This window comes from Solea solea, chromosome 3 (assembly GCF_958295425.1).
Source record: "Solea solea chromosome 3, fSolSol10.1, whole genome shotgun sequence".
NCBI classification, from domain to species: Eukaryota; Metazoa; Chordata; class Actinopteri; order Pleuronectiformes; family Soleidae; genus Solea; species Solea solea.
In genome coordinates this window covers 27,201,770-27,221,200 of record NC_081136.1, presented here as the reverse complement: position 1 = coordinate 27,221,200, position 19,431 = coordinate 27,201,770, and the positions used below count along the sequence as shown (strand labels likewise).

The window sequence follows — 19,431 nt, the reverse complement described above, 5'->3', positions numbered from 1 at the left end:
AGGGGGTGGGAGTGCATTTGTGTGTGTGTGTGTGTGTATCTGTGAGTCTACTAATACACACATTATTTTGAAATTCTTGTGAAAGCAACTTGTGTTTGCTCCCTTGGACCAAGCGAAACTATCAAGAATGTAAGGGTCAATTTCCTTTCAATTTCCAGGGGGATACATTTTTTTTGGATTAGGTTGGTCAGTATCAGAGCATTGGTTAGAATAGAGGTTTAAGTAAGATTACTTAGTGTGGATTTGGTGCAAAATTATAATGAACGTGAGTGTAAGAGAGTGTGTGTGTGCAAAATAAATGACTCATAATTGTAGCTATTTCATGGATATTACCAGGTAGAATCAATTAGTGACTTGTGAACACTAATGACTGGCGCATGCCTGTGTTGTTTGTACTGTATGTGATAGTGTTGCTGGTACGCCTGCCTCATAAAATATCTTGCTCGCTTGTTGGCTCGAACTACATTCAGTGAGGGCCATTGGCCTAAATAGTTGACGCTAACACCCATATCGGTGGCTTGATTTGGGTTTCGGGGTGAGAAAAATAGGAAACCGGACGCGAGTACAATAAATAATTTGGCCTCCTTTCATGAGGGATGTGTGTCACTCTCCTCTGTTTTTCATGAGCTTGATTATTCATTTCATCACCTCTTCCAAGTGGACGGTTGAAAGCATTCTTCACAGGCCTTTCGGGGTTTGGGTCTAACAAAGCCAAGGATGCACACACACACACACACACACACACACACACACACAGCTGAACTCAGCCTTGTTCGGGAGAAATGCAATCATGAGGGGCTTATCATACAGACAAAAAAAAAACACACACGGACACACAAACCCGACATAGTGAACCTGGTGCCCTCTCTCTGGCAGGCCATTGTATTGTGGGATTGTGCGGACAATCTCTTCATGAATGATTAAGCAGTGCGTTTCTCAACCAAGTCTTTGATGATGAGTGTGTGTTTGATCATCAGGCGAGGGTGCAATGCTCTCTGTGACTGTTTGCGATATGTGTGTGTGTGTGTGTGTGTGTGTGTGTGTGTGTGAGGGACTCAAGGCCCATATTTCCCACTGTTGTCGGTGTTTGCGCATACTTTGATGTGTGTGATATATGCGAATGTGTGTGTGTGTTTTGTGCTCCTGTGATGAGCCCGTTGATTGTGTCTCCTTCTCTTAACGAGGCTGCCTTCAGCTGCCACTGCTTGTGAGAAACTATTGTTGGGCCTGTTCAATGGAGAGACGCTTGTTTGGGAAAAGGTTGCAAAGTCATGGGAAAAGCGAGCTTTGTCTCTGCGGGGTCGTGAGGGAGTGAATCATGAGCGGACATGTTTATAGCTTAACACACACAGCTGCGGCAAACACACACACACGTACACAAACGGGTGAGGAGATGACTCTCGAGAATGCACAGAGGAATCCTCCGAAACAAACGTACTTTCTTTTTTTTTTTGTCAAGGGGACAAAACACGAAACAATTCAGAATCTGACTCGCACAAAGGACATAAACACAGCTGCTTTGCACAGTATCATGAACACATTTAAACACAATTCTGACACACATGCTATCACAAGGTCTCTTATCACCCAAACTGTGTATGGCTAAACTCTCCAGAGGAAAGGGAATGTGTGTGTGTGTGTGTGTGTGTTCCTTCTTGGACAGGGTGTCTCTTTATGACACAAAGCCCTGCTTTCTTAGCTCAAAATTCAGTGTCGTCTGCCTTTACAAAGGCCTGGGCTATTCATTCAAAGCCACCTGGACCAACATAGAGGCTCCAGTGTAGACCCCCAAAAAATGGACAATACATCCATTTTTAAGTGGAAACACCACCCATTTTCTCTAGACCTACAGACATAGATTCTTAATAAAGAGGACTTTTTTTTAGTTCATTAACTGTTTGTACAAGACACAGTTCCATGTGTGCACATAACCTACATGATTCGATTTGTGTAACATCATCATAACACAGAGCGCTCCAAATGAGAAGTCAACTATGTTTGTTTTTCCTACAGTAGTTTAGCCTGATGGAGAGAAAACTCCTGTGGATGCCAGGTCACAAAAAGAGAGTAAAACATGATCCTGTCCTGTTCTTAAGCCAGGAAAACAAGCATCAATGGACATAGAAATAAATCTATGTACTGTTTTTTTAATAAATTTTCAGAACTGTGTTAAACACATTGACGTGATCTGTCGCTTTACAGACTGATTCAAACTGACCATGACGGCGGTAAGAGATGAAACTTAGTGTATGAGGGTGCTTGAGTTGTAATATCCAAGACATGACCGAGTAAGGCCAGGTACAAATTGCATCCAAGCCCCAGATTACTTTATTAGCACAAACGGCACGTTTTCTTTGTTTGAATATACTGTTGCCACGAAAAGTCTTAAGAATAAAAGCAGCCTGTTACTTCATCTCACTTGTGTCTTCTGATTTGACTCTTCTGTGACTCTAGATTTGCTCAGCGCAGCTGTTGCTGAACCCAGCCAATCTACTGCGCTCGCTCTCTCTCCCTCTCTCTGCAAACACCCTCACAATCACTGACAGACACAATGGAATAAACATTAGTGAAGTGTGCTTCACTGACAGTTTGATGTGTCAACTTTGATTTATGTAATAAAGACTTAAAATGCATACACTGCGCTTGCCAGCACCCTACTTCTGATTTTTGCAGACAGACTGACCACTTTTATGTGATTACACAGGCTGTAAGTGTGTGTCAATGTGTGTTGAAGGGGAGGGGAAGGAGAAAAAATGCCCCAAATAGTGATGATTGAGCAAAGAAAAGTTTTAACAATCAAAGACAAAAAATGAAATGCTCCCTTTACCCACTACACACACACAAATGCACAAACCATCCTCACCTGAATTTGTTGCTGCAGGAGGTTGATTTTGTGTTGCTGCTGCAGAAGCTGCTGCTGTTGCCGGGCAATCTGAAAACAGAGCACACAACACATTTCTACAGTGTACAGTGTATATTGTATGTGTATGTACGTGTGTCATGTGTGTGCAGGGCCTATGGGAGCTGAGACACATCTGCAGGTTTCTGAGGCCCCAGTTGCACGACAATGCTGATGCCCTGCTCTGAAATATTAAACATCTCATTTCATCTGGACTCATCTCAGAGCCAAATAGACATCAATGAAACACAAATTAAACATTTTAAATTATTTTAAAAAACACTAGACATTTTGTCAGGCAGTGCCATAAATAATGATTAAACTAATTAAATCTTTTTCTACAAATTGATTGTGAGTGGGAGTGATGCTGCAAACTGACATGGCACTTGTCATGCAAACACGCTTTTAGCCTCATTGACTTCCATGTGAAATTAAGTTTAAACAAACAAAATATATAAATCAATTTATTTTGCCTCTCTTCTTTATTCATACTTGTCACAACTACGTCCCTAAAATGTAATTATCTCCAGTGCAGAAACTCTCCAGTGCTTTATTGAGTGGAAAGGAATTACACAAGTGTTTCCACATGCACTACATTCTCATACTGCAAGACTTACTCAGTGTGCACTGGTGCGGGATGCAGCCAAGGGCACGGTAAGGTATTGTGTTTGTCACAGGCGATTTGTCCTTACAGCTGTGTGTATGTTGTTGTCTTAGTAAATCCAAGCTTTCCAAGAGCGAAAAAGTACAACAAAGAAGGAAAACCCTTCTCTATGCAAATACCTGGCAGACTCTTGCCTGGGAGCTTGGAGTGAGTGAGTGAAAGTGTGTGTGTGTGTGTCTCAGCGACATATGCTGCAACACGACATACCCTCAGCTCATTCCTGCGCAATGTTCCTGTGTCCATGCTGCCAAAGCTCAACATCTCTGGCTGCATGAACACTGTGTTAGTATGTATGTACAGTATGTATGTGTGTGTGTGTGTGTCATTTGTTGCTTTCCACCTTACGTGTGAGCCCACGTAAAACTTCAGACGTATGTGTGAAGATTTCCGATGACCATTCGTGATGCCTCAGTGTGTGTATGTGTGCTCAGGTGCTCTCCATATACTAAGCTGTGCGAAATGACTGGTATGATTGAGGGACTGATTTTGCAGCACAGGCATACATTTCCAAATGAAGCACTTCTCATGCAGCGTGCTCCTGTACCTGGTCCTGTTGCTGCTTGGCAAGCTCCATCTGTTGCCTCTGCTTCTCCATCTGTGAAGCAGCCAGCTTCTTCTGCTCTTCATGGGCCGCCAGGAGCTGCTCCCTCAGGCTGCTCAACTGACCAATCATGCCCATTAGCTGGCGCTCTTTCTCCGCCAAGCTGTCTGGGGTACCTATAGGCCAAGAGGGGGGGAGAGAATAGGAGTCAAAGGTGAGATGGTAGCACTCTAAACATGAGTGCAATACTTAGCTGAGGTTACACTCTAAAACCCGAGTATGAAACTGCTTAGTACAGCCAGAAAGCTGTTGTTTTTGGCTTAAGATGATTTCAAACAGAGGAACTAAGATGCACTAGAAAGCTGTTCAGATTCAACAGAAAAATATACAGACAGTAAACCAAATGCTACAAATGCTGACTGGAATCTGTGGTTCACCCTTAAGTCAAATTACAACTTGATGTTGTTAATTATGTGCCTGCTGTCGAGTCCTTCAGCAAGGCACCGGCAATCTGCAATCTAATCTTTCTGAAAAATTAGTAAAATCACAGTTTTTCTTCTTTTAATATCAAAAGTGAAACTTAAAGCAGTCATGACCAAAGAATTTGATTATTAAAAGAGCTTTAAACTAAAGAGACCGACGTATTGGAATAAGTCTTCTTCTGTGTGACATGTTCATGGTTATCTTAAAAGTCAGAGAGAATAGTGGGGGTTAGGTTAGAGGTCAGAGGCATGAAGGAAACGAGAAAGGAACAACAAAGGAGTGTAAGGTTATCCGTGGCTTGTTGGTCAACTTAATATATGACTGGTTAGGGGTTTGTGGACGTAGGAGGGGGCACATCAGCGGAGGGTGCATATATATGTTGCAGAGTTGTAAAGCCAGATGTTGACTTGTTTTTCTGAGCAGACACAGTACCAACAGGGATTTCTGAGAACTTCTCCCCTGTGATTATTCTTTGCCTAATTGAAATTAAGAGAGCAAATCTGGCATTGAAACATTTGTAAATAGGCAAAATCTGGCAGTAAAAAATCTGAGCCAGATTTAGTCATGTTTAACAAACACAATACATCTATAGCCAGGTTTAATATTTTAAATCAATCCATGAAACTTAAAGAAAGAAATGTTTTAAAATGTTTCTAATTTGGTGGTAAATTCGGCAACTGTACCATTTATATAAATCTTCATTTGTTCATTTGTGTGTGTGTGTGAGAGAGTGAGAGTGAGAGAGAGAGAGAAAGAGAGAGACTGTGTCCATGTCTGGTCTGTGTTTACCCTGCAGTCAGCCAACCTCCTGCTCACATTTAGCATGCCCTGACCTTTGACTCCTTAGATCCTGACATACCAGCTCCATTACACACATGCACGCACGTGCACACACATACACACACTGCCTAAAATCATTCAACAGGATGTAGTTAGAGAGAGGCACACTGAGGCACAATCAGCACGAGTGTGTGCGCTCATGTCTCATCATATGTACCAAAGTTTGCCTACATGACTTTGCTGTGTGTGTGTGTGTGTGTGTGTGCGTGCGTGCGTGCATGTGTGGAATAGCACAATCCCCCATTGTTCTTCCGTTAACAAGGCCACATTCCTGGACCAGTCAAACCAGATGAGAAATAGAGAGGGAGAGAAAAAAGAAGAAATAGAGGGAAGACAAGGAAGGAAAAAAAGAGAGACAAAGGGATGAAAGAGGGAGTCAGACAAGGGGATGCAGGGAGTGAAGGCAACAAGCTACAGATGCTGACCTGCCCTTTGACCACTTGGGAAGGTGAGATTCATCCATTTGTCCTCCCTGTTGGTAGCCACCCCCTTCTCGCCCCCACACCCCTGCCTGCCTCTGCTGCCCACCAATGCCGCCTCCCCCCCCCCACACACACTTTCCATCCATTCGCCAACAATGAACAATAACGGCAACTGTCGGGAGCACTGGCCGCTGGAAAAATAAACACACTGCTGTCCTGACTCACAGACCCACCTTTGTAGGGCCAGGGTGAGAGAGTGTGTGCTTGTGTGTCCATGCTCCTGTGTGTGTGTGTGTGTGTGTGTGTGTGTGTGTGTGTGTGTGTGTCTGTAGCCAAAGCTGACCAAGACAAGAAAGAGCCTTGTGTTAAAAATGTTAGCCTGTTCAAGTGGGGGTAGGAAGGAAAGGGGCAAGAGGAAAAAAAAAGATGGGGGTGCAAAGGTGAAATGATGGATCAAAGGAGTCTTTGTTGTTGGGGTCAACCCCCCTTTGCACATGCACACACACACATCCATGCACATGCACAACTGCAAACATAGTTAAATTAGGTACTTCTGTGTAAAACTGTGTGTGTGTGTGTGTATGTTTTGTGGTGGGACTGAGTGGGGGGAGGTTGGGCAGCCTGAATGGTAAGGTGTGAAAAAGAAGACAGCCAGTCTATTCTTTTCCTACAAGCTGTTCTCAATCCCACTGTCAGCTGTGGATCTTTTATCAGTAAACCAGGGTATTTGCAGAAGAGGAGGAATCCAAGAAAACAACACACTTCCTAACTGAGACGCGATTCTAGGGACTCTCATGAGCTGCTCCGTCTCTCCCATTTAGATTTTCTGTGTTCACCCCATAAATCAGCTGGCGTTGGCCTGTTTCCTCAGCTGCTGCGAGGCGGACAGGTGGATCAATAACTGGTTTCCTCCATCAGTTCACACAAAGTCCTCCTTAGGCAGATTGCTGTGGTCTGTGCTTACCTACAAACCCAGCGAACCAGCAACAAACCCTCACCTTTTTTTTTTTCCTCTCTTACACACATAACTCGCACTATGGCTTAATTAACCAATTTGTAACAATGTAATACTTGTCAACATGTTCACGGTGCTAATTAATGACCCTGGCTCCATTGATAACTACCTTGGAGGGGAGGGAGGGGGGGAGGGAGGTGTGGGGATGAGATGGCTGCAGAGGAAACGAACAAGCTTGAGAGAGGAAGAGAAAAAGAGTAAGACAAACATGAGAGGCAAGGAGAAGCTGGTGAAGGCAAGATATGGGAGTTACGAGAAGTGGAAGAGGAGATGATAGGACAAGGGAAGAAAGGTATACGAATGCAGACAGAGAAAACAGCCTGGAAGTATAATTAAGTATATTTCAATAAACATAATAACCCAATTACTATAAACAATCAAATTGAATTAATATTAACTTATTAGCATTACGGTTTGATTAAAGCACATTGTGCATGGTTGGCAGTAACCTGATTTTCCCCAGTTATTTGTTTTCCTAACCAACTTTGTCTACAGAACTGAGTTCTGATTTAGCCTGCACAAAGTATCTTAATCGTTGTTTAGTGCTTTTTACAGAGAATACTAAAGTACAGTACTACATCCTGTCTCACGGTTTTTATGCAACATAAACTATAACTGAGAGGACATGAGAAAAGACTGGACATGAACATAGGAAATTAACCTAACTCAATCTCACTTATATTAAAATTAACTGCATACATTTGCAGTGCAGCGTCTCTACAGTTTACACTGAGTGATATCAGTGAGTTAAAAACGCATCACTGGCTCTGTGGAAATAACTGAAGACAATAATCTATTCCTAATACAGAAAGGATTTTTGTCATTCCTCTGCACCCATTGACACTATACTGTTGTCCAAAGTAATGAACCCTGCAGCTCTTCTTAACAGGTTGCTCCGTGAGAGGCAGCAGGCTGCTGATGTGGTCGCTGAGGATGAGAGTTTAATCCTGCCAAATACAGCTGTGTGCACATATCTCAAAACTCATCTTGTGTAGCCAAGTTTTATGTAAGCCCAAAGAGATTTATTTTAAATTGCAGTGGAGATTTAAAAAGTTTCCAGAGTTATCAGACATGACTGACAGATGAGGTGTATAAAAATATAAAAGGCAATTTAACAGCATTTTTATTTGACGGCACAGAGAAAACTTAACTGATGCATGTGAATAGCAAATTCCACAGCTTTAATAATGTGGTGACAGAGTTGAAAAGGTGATATGCTGCATATACTGTGTTATGTGTTGTGTTGTACAGTACAGTGTATTATGTAAGAAAATAATGTTTCTTCTGGTCACTGTACAGTCTGTGTTTGCATGTGTGTATGTACGTGTGAGTATGTATGCTGTTGGTGTGGACTGCGACAACTATGAGAGAGCAGAAGATTCAAAATTTTCCATGCACAATGGTCTTCAGTGCAAGTAAATGTGAAAGAACAAATAAAAATATGCACGCACACACTCATTCCAGCCAAATCTGGTGTAAAAACACCTAACTTTCAACTTATTTCTCTTTTTTTTTTAATACACACTGTATTATGTAAGCACTATTGAGACAGACACATGGACAATGGACATACTGCGCGCACTCACACACACACACACACACACACACACACACTCCTGAATCTGATATTGGTTCCCAGCTGTTGGTGCGTGGTGCGCCAGGCAGGAAGCCCCTACACAGAAATGTCAGCATGGCAGGGGAGCTGGGAAAAACGGGGCTTGATCAATGGAGCCCCCCTCTCGATGGCCATGCTGCTCCGCAAGGCCTTTTGATTGCATGTACATGTATTGCTTTGCTTCCTAATGAAGCTCAATTACTGGAGGAGAACGACGGCTTTGCCCTGGAGTTATGGGGAATAACAGCCAATCTCTTCCACCTCTCTCTCTCTCCCTTTCGCCGCTTCTCTCACATCTTTTTGCCCTAGCTTTCTCTATCTCTCTGATCCTCGCTTCTGCTCACTCACAGCGCAGCAGCTCTCTTGTTAACTTCTTGTTTCACAACCTGCCCTCTGTTCTGCTCTCTGTACGCCTCGCTGTAGGATGTTAAGAGGGGCTGGTGTGGATAAAATGGGTGATTAACACAGAGCTGATGAACTAGCAGATATGTCACTGACTTTTTGACTTGTTGGTCAATCAGTTCAATTGGATTTACCCTTTAGTTACAAGCTGGTACAATTGATACATTCAAGTCAACTACTTAAGGTCATTATTTGGCATGTAAATACTTTAAAGGTTCTAGGGCAGTTCATATAAAGTAAATGGAACATTTAGAATTTCAGTGTTAATGGGATTGTGGATATTTGCTACACCTAATGGTTCTTCCCTGCCTGTTTAATTATGCCGGTTTACTTGTTTCTTTACAGTATTTTACACAAAAAAAACATAATGGCGTCAGCTACTTGTGCTTTGTTTGCGATGTATTCATGGATACAGAAAAGCGACACTGAGGACGATATTTAGTTTGGAAATCGTGCAACGTAAGAGATTTGTGGACGTTTTACATAAATGGACATCAAGAGATTTTTTAGTCAGTCAAGATTAAGTGAATTTCAGGTCACTTTAGTTTGGTTGTACTGTACCTTTAATTTCTCCAATGTGCCCTGAGCCCATGGCCAAAAGTTTATCCTTCCAGTCCTTCGACAACAGCCTCTCAATGCTGGGGGCCTCTGTTTAAGGGAGGTTCGGGTCAGACGAGAAAGAGAGGTAAAGAGAGAGAGCAAGAGAGAGAGAAAGAGAGAGAGAGAGAGATTCAGTTGGCTGGCCAACATGACAATAAAGCTCATTTAAAGTCCATTTGCTGTAATAAAGGCAGTGGCAGCTCAGCCTAATGGCCGCATCAGCTGGAGAGAGGGGTGGAACGAGAGAAGCTGATAATCGAAAGAGAGGAAATCTGAAGAACAAAAACAAGTGAGCAAAAGAGAAAGAGTGCGCGCGAGAGAGAGGGAGAGAGAGAGAGGTAAAGAAAGATAAAGGGAAAGACAAGTGGTGGAGAGAGGAAAAGAGGGAAAGAGAAAGAGAGAGGCTTTTTTCCCTCTCACCTGCTGCTAGAGAATCATTAGCCTTGTAGGCCGTGAGACAAAGAGGGCCTTAATGCACCTGCCACAATGGACACATTATCAGCTAGTGCTTTGTTTTTAACATGCACTCCACAGACCCTTACACACACAAACACACACACCAGCAGAATCGCTAATTACAATCCTAACTACGGTCTCACATGGATGTTCTGATGCACAAACACACACACACACACACACACACACACACACACACACACACACACACACACAGTGGGAAGAGGGAAAAAGCCACACAAGTGAATATAGACAAGGAGATTCAATCATCGATGTGTGTACATACTCTATATGGACTAAGGCCTGGTTCACACTGCATGTGTCTCGGCTGCGTTGCGCGACTGCCGCGTCAACCTGATGTGAGGGTGTTCATACTGGCTTCGCTTCTGTTTCGTATGTTTAAGATGGATACACACTTAAAAACAACATAATATTTATGTTTTTATGTTTCAGCCTGGACACTAAAATTATTGTTAAAGGGGTGGCTTTATGTAATATTGATGCTCTAGTGTCAATACAATTGACATTCTCCCTGCTGGGAACCTCGTGTGTCACGCATGAAATAGGTGAGACGCCTGAGCTCAAAAACAGATGCTTGTGCACGTAAATGCATATTTGCTGTGAGATATCTGCACATGGGATGATAGGCCACGCTTAGCAAGAAGGTTTAACTCTTAGGCTACACCTACACAAATCTATTACACTACCTCAACATTTAGAATCCACAAAAACTTAAAAAACATTGCTGTTTTTTTTTAATTATTATTTTTGAATTAGTAAATGTGAAACTTTGTAGGTCTAACAACTTTTTGCCTGCACAAAAACACACTCTAACAGACAAGTGTGTAGGCTGTGACATTAATGCTTTTCTCTAGAATAGTGAATTTCATGACTAAAACAAAGCCAACAACAAATTAAGGTACTTTTAAACATCATGCAAAAATTAGAGCGTTAAAAAAACGAAACAAAAAAATCCCCATTATTTTCAGTTTCTCAAGGTGACCACCAGGAAATTTTAGGGGTTATAAATGACACATGCCACCACACGGACACAAACTGAGGTACAGTAAGTAAAACACGCTGCAGTGTGTGTATGTGTTAGTGTCTCCACAGCTCCACCCGAGGTCCTCTCCTCTGACTTTAAGACCAAAGCATTTACGCTCCACTGATTACAATGAACGCACATTCACCCGCACACATATCCCGAGATCAATACTTAATGCTGAACTTCCAGTCAGTCAGTTCATCTCTCACTTGTTCTGCCCTCTCTCCACCGTCCTTGGACTCTCCCTGCTCTGTCCTTGTCTTTTTGATGCTGCCACTCACCCCAGTTAGCGACAGCGTTGCATCACTATGACCCTGACGTGTCCTAGTGCTTTCTTTCAGACGCCACTGTAGCCTTCGGGGTATAGGTTAGTGTTGCGATGAAGGTAGGGCCAAGAGAAGCAGAGTTTAGATAAACAGAAGCTGTTGCAAAAACAGGGAGGGAAAGAAACACATGTAGACAGAGCAGAAGATGAGTGTGCTCCTGTGTTTTTTCCTTCTCCCGTGACAGCTGTCTCACCATCAGCCCAACAGGTGCTATTAGACTCTGACACTCCCTCTCTCTATCTGTGCCTCTCACTCTCATCTCTCCCTCCAGTTCACTCTCCTTCAATAATGACAGAGGCTTTTAAGCCAAAGAGCTTTGACAAGTGAGAGGGAACAACAAATGGCAGTGTCGCCTTTTCTCTTTCCATTGCACTCTCTCGGTCTCCATCTACCAGTTATTATTTTTATTTATTAACAGGGCTGCAGCCATTGTCCCCAGTGACAGACCAGGGCCACTTTAACTATTAATAAAAGCCAAGAGGCTCTTTCATTGTGTGGTGAATGGCAAAATTGGAGAAAATGGGCAGGAGGAGAAGAGAGGAAAAGAGAAGAGAAGAGAACCTCACTGCCACAGTGATAAAATATACACACCTGCATCAGAATAAAGCGGTGCATTTGCACATACGTAAACCATGACAAGGCACAAACATCTGTCCTTAGCATTAGCTTCCCAACATGGCACATTAAAATACATCCAATGTCCAAGTGCATTTTCCTGTCTTCATGTATTCATCTTCATGTCGGCGTAGGAAAAATTACCACCGTAACCTGACACTGCAAAACATTGGCACTTCCCTGATGTGAAACAATTCATGGCCTCTTCCTCCTTTCACATTTACAGGTTAATTTGCTTCCCCGCACAAGATTCACTCCCTTATGTTCTGCAACAATTCTCTGGGTTTTTACAAAACTTTCTTGACAGTTGGCTGGAAACACAGTGAGCATCTAATTTTGCTAACTGAGCCCAAAAAACATTTAATAAAGGAGGACAGCCCAACACTTTCCATGAAAATCTGAGCGGCTACACCCTTTATGGTGACATATGGGACACTGAACGTGTGTGTATGTGCACATGTGCATTCTGTGAGGTAAGTGGGTTGAGTCTGGTACCCACGCAGGGGCGTGGGCCACATATTTGTTGGGTGGGGTGTTGGGAGTCCAGGGTCGAGGGAGGATACCCATCTCTCATTTGACAAGAATGAAGGGGTGAGGGAAATGAGACGACAGAGAGAAATGAAGTGTAAGTGTTCAGTTCCATCAGGGCATCTTTCCTTTTCCATCCAAGAACTTCAAAGTTTTCACATTGTTTGTAATAAACGTTTCCAACTGTTTTTCTATACATCGAAACTAGTCAGACAGACATAAAGAAAGAAAGATTTTTTGTTTTGATCACGCAGTGCATACGACTGCAAATCCTGCTATTGTATTTTAACGTGAATGCACAATAATCTGAGGGCGATGTTCTGATTCTGATCCCGCAGTTGAGAGGGATTCTGGGAAAAGCAGGGGGGGAAAACGCTGACAATAACTCTGGAATTGTCGACTATTATTTTGACTCATTGGCTCAAACGGAGTCAAGCTGCTGCCCTGCAGCCGAGCCAAAACAACCCCGTCCACCTGCCGAGAGAAGGAGAGAGACAGAGAGCGAAAACAGCGTGTGCATGTGTGTGTGTGGCTTTCTCTCTATATGTGTGTATGTGTTAGAGCAAGCCCCCATCCAGCCTTTGGATCCACTGTGAGCTTATAGTTCAGAAGCTGCTGGAGAGGAAAGGAAAAGAGAAATGAGAGAGAGATGGGAGGAGACTCAACCTCAGTCCAGCTCACTTCAACCAAGTGACTCGCAAACAATAGCCCCCCCTCCCCCCATTCACTTTCTATTTTTTACTCAGACGTTTTGCCCTGAGTCACCACAAGCAGCCAGCTCTATTTTTCCTATTATCTCATATTTGTGAAGCTTGGAGACCTTTAGAGGAAAAGGGAGGGAGGGATAGTGAGGAGGAGGTGGATGTGTGGAAAAAAGAGAGTGAGAGAGAGAGAGAATGAAGGGAAGAAAAGAGAGCGAGAGGGAGAGAGAGAGAAGGCTCTCGGGTACACAACAAAGGGACCTCTGTGCCAGCGCCAGGCCCAGCCGGGCTCAGAGGAGGGTGGAGGATGAAGGAGGAGAGCGAAGATGAGGAGGAGGGGGAGGAGGGCCCACAGGAAAGCGCCCTGGCTTGAGACCCGTGGCCGGCCCTTCTATCCCAAAAAACAGACTCCACATTGACTCGGGCCTTGGCAGCCATGGGGAGGCTCCGGCTTCTCCCTCCTTCCTTCTCCATACGCCTCCTTCACCCTCCCCCAAACTGAGCAGGGGTCAGCATTGAATAAGCAATTATACAAGCACTGGTGGAGTTTGTCTTAGACTGCCACCCTGAACACTGAAGTATTGAGATGGAAGGAAGGAGTAACAGAGGGGAGGGAGGGAAGGGGGGAGGGAGGGAGGGAGAGTGAGGGGGGGACAACGTATGGTGATTTCTAGAGAAAAAAAAACCATTAACTGGCAGCCATGGCAGAGACAGAAGACATGTTCACATGTGACCTAAATATTAGATTTAAGTAAGTCACAGCATCTGACAGGCAAACACCTAAACCAGGTTATCTTAAGTTAATTAAAAATTTTAGAAGTTCAGCATTCTTGGATTACACGTCATATGTCTGATTTGTAGCCTTACAAAAAATCAATCAATCAGGTACAATCTTAGTATTGTACCCTCAACAAACTTGTACCTTAATTATATATAGTTAGAAGAATGGTACAGTTGTGTAGAGAGGCTGCAAGCATACCTGCACAGAACTGTGTGTCTCAACTCCTATATACAGCAACATACACTGTTCCAAAGAAGAGTACTGTGGTAAGTGGTTGTTTCATTTAGGATGAAGTGATAGGTTAAATTATTATTTTCAAAAATATGAGGTAAGTGAAGTCTCTCACAAGTAAAACGTTACAAATTTAACAGACTCCATCTTCTACATTATGGAGCTGTTCAAAGAAACTTCATAAAAGCAGAATTTGGAATACAACCCCTAACCTATTTACACCCTCTTTATACTGCAGCTTTTGCTTTTCAGTCTGGCTATTCCCTCCACACTGAGAGAGCCAACGTGTTCCATTACGAAATGATGATGTTGATATTTTGATGATCAATTCATGTCTGGTTGAGCTGGGCCATGTGTCTGGACACATTTTTATCAATTCCTTCTAAAGACAGTCCAATCATTCCAAAGCAAAGGAGGGCCGTGCCAAGATTACAGGCAGGCTCCTGACGGAAAAAAGGAAAACAAAACACACGGGCCATATACGGCAGCTTAAGAGAGAGACAGAGATAGAGGGAGATGTATCAAAAAGCTTTTTGTCCAAGCCCACCTTGCACCACCACCTCCACAAGGTTAGCCACTGAAAGTACCAATTACTGGCTTGTTGTTGGGGAGAACAGTGCTTGGCAACAGTTGCTGCCATGACTGGGCCTCTGTGTAAACACTAAAATCCCTCTTCTCCTCCTCATTCTCCTTCTCCTTACATTTTAAACCACTCGCGGTGATCCCTGTCCCCACTGAAGCAGGGCACTGCAGCAGGAAAGTCACGGACGGGAGTGTCCGTGTGTTTAAGTCCCTGGTTGCTATCATCATCATCCACAGTGACTTGTTATTCAGAAGCTGCTCCAAGTTTAGTTATTAATAAATATTCAGACCACTACAGATAGGCAAGGGATGCACACACACACACCAACATCAACTAGGGAGAGTTATGATGAGTGTGTTATTCACCTTGCAAAGTTAAGTTTTTGGGTGAAGCGACAGGGGACATATGGTCCCCCCCTAAAGTACTGTGACAATCACAGACGCGTCTCTAAACACATTTCAGGGCGACACAGCTGTTAACAGAAAAACTGCAAACACACATGAGCACACACAAAATCACTTGCCAAAACACCTGAAGTCTAACCAGGGAGAGATTTTATTTTTGTCTATTTAAAGCCAAACAGTATGAGAGGAAGACACAAAAACTTGAAAAAAGGACAAATGTAGTTTTTGTTTTCCTCTCATGTAAATGTGAAGCAACTGTGCTGCAAAAACATAAAAAGATTTCAACTCAAAACAACAGATGCAGGAGGACAATTTCCCCCCCATTCTAATATTAGGGACTGTGTGGACGTATGGCAACATGTTTCCATTAAATGTGATGTTCTAAGAATAGGCCTCAGAACATAAAGTGAAAATTTACAAGGGTGTCAGTCAACAATTTAATAAATTGGAAATCCATTTATCTGAATACAGAGTTCTGCCCTTCACTCCACTGCCTTTCCCTAACAGATGGTGTTGTGGGTGCTTATGTCCAATTTGATTTGAACCAAACCCTCAGCCAATTTTTACACTGGCATGAAATCTCAGCAAGCCAGATCCACACACTGGCAGTCAGAAATAGCAGCGGAGAGGGCGCGACATTGTGAAAGAACGATGAAGGGCAAAATCTGGAGCGACATTCGAGAAAGTCGCAGAAAAACTTTCCTTGTTTAATTTTGTTTGTGAGTGTTTTTTTTTATCTCCCCTCCTCTGTATGTTTTTGTGCCGAGCAGGAGGAATTAGTGATGCTATCTTAATGCTGTTGTTTTGCAGGAGAATTGTTCCTTTCTCACACACACACACACACACACACACACACACATACCATTCCCCCAATTGCTTCTGTGACCTCCATTATCATTAAATGCTGTTTGATAGCATCTAGACATTTGAATCCGCTGCGGACTAATTCAGCCTGGCCCCTGATAGCCACTGCCACTGCACCTTATTAGGGACAAGCTATGGGACTGAACACAGATCCCATTTTCATTTTACTGCCTCATGTTTTACTGGCTGAAGAGACCAAGTGTCAACTGTGGTACTGATAACCACCAAATACTGCCCGCTAATTGCCTGGTTAACAAACAGGCCTCATGAGACACATTTGAATAGATAATAGAGGTTCACATGCAACAATGGGCCGTGCTGTGTTTAAGACTCACTGTATTAAAACTCAGTGTGTTCAATGTCTTCCTTTGACAAGCTGTTCTGACAAATGTATTGTGCCGCTGTTGCCTGGTGAAATCCTTGGTATTTCCTGACTGGAAACTGAAAAAGGCGCATCTTCAATACGTCGATACACTTCTATTATGTTATAAGGCTTCGTTATAAGACCAAGAAGTCAGAGATTTCTCAGCCAGTTTGACGACCATGATGTAATCTTTCAAATAGCCACGAAAATCGATTAAAGAATGATTTCAGCAACGATCGACATCCAAATTATATCATTGGCCAGAGAATCAGCAAGTGACACAGGTCTATACTTTATGTTTAATAAAAGGAACCCAAACCTGGTATTAGGGTGAGGACGAGAGGGTTAAATAGTCAGGTCCGGCACTCTCTATTGAATGCACATCTCTCCCTGTCAAAAGCATCCTGTTAAAGTAGGCCAAGGCATGTGTATTAGTGTGTATCTGTGTGTGCATTGTACACAGTGGCTCAGGCTGCTGTAATGGAAAATGACACTTGCAATCTGTCTCGTGGCAATAACCCCTCTTCAGTGCTCTTGCCTCCACACTCACACATACTGTAAGTACGTGCACGGTCCAGAGCGCACACATACACACACACTCAATGCCTCTGTCAATGCAGCAGCCCCCGGGCCGTCCTTGTCACTGCTCAGCTTTATTGCATCACTTTAACCTGACAACAAAAAAAAAAAAGACATTGTGTGTTGGGCCCTGCCGTGTATAGGAGAAGAACTGACCCACGCATTAACTACATGAGAGGCAGCAGGAGAGAGTGTCCGTGTGAGTGTGCGAACACACACACACACACACGCACGTGCACACACATGCAGAATGCTGTGTTTCCTCTTGTGAGACTTGACATTTTTGGTCTGCCTGTCAAAGCAATGACAGAGACAGACAGAACAGCAAGACACTCCTGACACACTAATGCTGCTTTGCATGTTGGAAGCCTATTCAAACAGGGTTGAGTTGTGACTTCAAACTCCCCTGTGCTGTATGTGTGTGTGTGCATGTGAGACTGGTGGGTAAAGACTGTTATTTCTGATGCCATTATAGTTTTGTGTTAACCGTTTGATTGACACCTGCCCTGGCTTTATTGACAAGCACAGACAGACATGCACACACTTCTGCCCCTGTTTGTGTGTTTGTGCCTTGATTCCGTCTCTGTCTCTTTCTTCTCTGTGTGTGAATGTTTATTCCATCTGTGCATCGATGGGCTTGAGACAGAGCGTGCTGTGAAGTCTTAAGAATAGCCCACATTGTCCTGTGTGCTGCTCAAAGATGGGGCGACAGACATGTGAGAACCATTAGACCAATGGCAACAACAGCCCAAACATCACTGGAATGCTCTGCTGACTAGCATGTGTGTGTTTGGGTTTGTGTGTGCCTGCGAGTCTTTGTGTGCCTGACCTGTTGGAGCCTCAATAATCAGTACGCTGTAAACCTTTTCCCTCCTTCACAATTTTCCTAGAAAGATCACATTGTTTTTCAGGTGATGAACATGGGGGCGGGGGACGATGAAGACATTATGATCAATAGTAGTAGCCATAGAACTCAAATTAGGGAACATACTGCAGTGAGGGTGAAATAAAAAATAAGGCCAGGTTTCCTGACATATTGTCTATTGTCTAATGTGCTCTAAGTAGCCCAAATGTTATTTACTAATTACTAACTAACGTTAATATGTGTAATGGCTATTAAGTCACTATAGGGCCTTTGGAGAGAAAGTTTGACAGATTCAAGATCATTCATTTGCTTTAAATCATTGAAAGTGTCCAAAGGTGTTGGAGGGTTTGATTGACATATCAAGCAAAAACAAATGCTCACGTCAATGGAAATATTTAATTATTTACAGTATGTGATGTTAGGTTGGTGGCTTTTTTGTTACACATTCCAGTTCTTTGTTTAAATTAAATCGCATTAATTGATTCATTTATATAATAATTTCTATCTTAACTGACACAAGTTAAATGCAGTTCCTCACATCAATACCGCTCTTCTTCCAGAACATTCCTTTTTGCTCTTTGACCGCCTTCTCTTCCTCCTCCCCCTGCCCAATAACTCCCCCGACAAGACACCCGTGACTCTTTTAGAGGGCTAATTGTCTTAACAACTTCTGGCTCGGCTGAGACCAGAGACTTCAGTGGTGCATGGTAACATTGGCCATAACTTTGTTAGCGTAATGTCAACAACCAACAAAACGGACAAGGACAGCATGATCTACAGATAACTAGGGCAAGATACGGTTTTGGTCAGTGGGCTAAAGAGAGTTTTCACACTGGTAAAGAGTACAAAGTGTAGAAGGGAGAACTAAAGAGAGGCTTCAGTGTGTGTTGGGTGTGTGTGCTTTTGGGTGTAAGAGTGTGCAAGAGTGTGTTAGACAAACTGACATGACCTACCAAACAAGTGTCCAGTGTGTTGGAGTGGACTGTGCTTTGAACCAGCATCACAAGATTACTGTGAATCTGGCAAACAAACGCGAGTACATGAGTTCAATTTGAGAAAGAGAGTGAAAGTAAAAGAGAGAAATAAAGATGGATAAAAAAACACTAAAAAAACGATTAAAGTGTTTGTGTGTGTGTGAGAGAGAGAGACCTTTTTGTTGGCAACAACTACCATCCTACGCTTGCTATCTTTTTTTCTACATGCTTAAATTTAGAATTTGGATTATACCATTTGTTGAAAATTGTGAGTGAAGTGATGATTAACTACTTATCAATGATCATCAGTGTGTAAGTCATGTGTAGCAGCACTATTTAAGGCTCCATCAGATGTGGGTGCAGCTCTCAATCGTCATGCCTGCATGTGTATGTGTGCGTGTTTGTCAGATGGTGAGTGGTGGGCTTCAGAGTGGTCATGCTGGTATCTTGTTCCATTTTACAGTTCACAGTTAAAAATGAAGCAGGTCAGGCTCCCTGACAGGTGTGTGTGTCCATTTGTGTGCTCACTGCAGACATAGCCAGATAGATGTTTTGGAGAAAATAGAGGAACAAGTGAGTTCTGAGCCGGTCATGGGGGAACAGAGGGAGGGAGGGTGGATAAAGGTGAAAAGGT

The 19,431-nt window shown here is 43.1% G+C and overlaps 1 protein-coding gene across 1 annotated transcript in view; it reads right to left on the bottom strand.

Annotated features, from left to right (window-relative positions):
• LOC131456445 (transcription factor SOX-5-like) overlaps positions 1 to 19,431 on the bottom strand; it is a 58,994-nt gene that overhangs the window by 20,983 nt on the left and 18,580 nt on the right. Inside the window, exons 3-5 of the mRNA XM_058624790.1 lie at positions 9,443 to 9,529; positions 4,108 to 4,280; positions 2,864 to 2,932 (exon numbers count right to left, since the gene is read on the bottom strand). Coding sequence (XP_058480773.1) covers positions 2,864 to 2,932; positions 4,108 to 4,280; positions 9,443 to 9,529 — 329 coding nt within the window. The remainder of the gene's footprint in view (positions 1 to 2,863; positions 2,933 to 4,107; positions 4,281 to 9,442; positions 9,530 to 19,431) is intronic.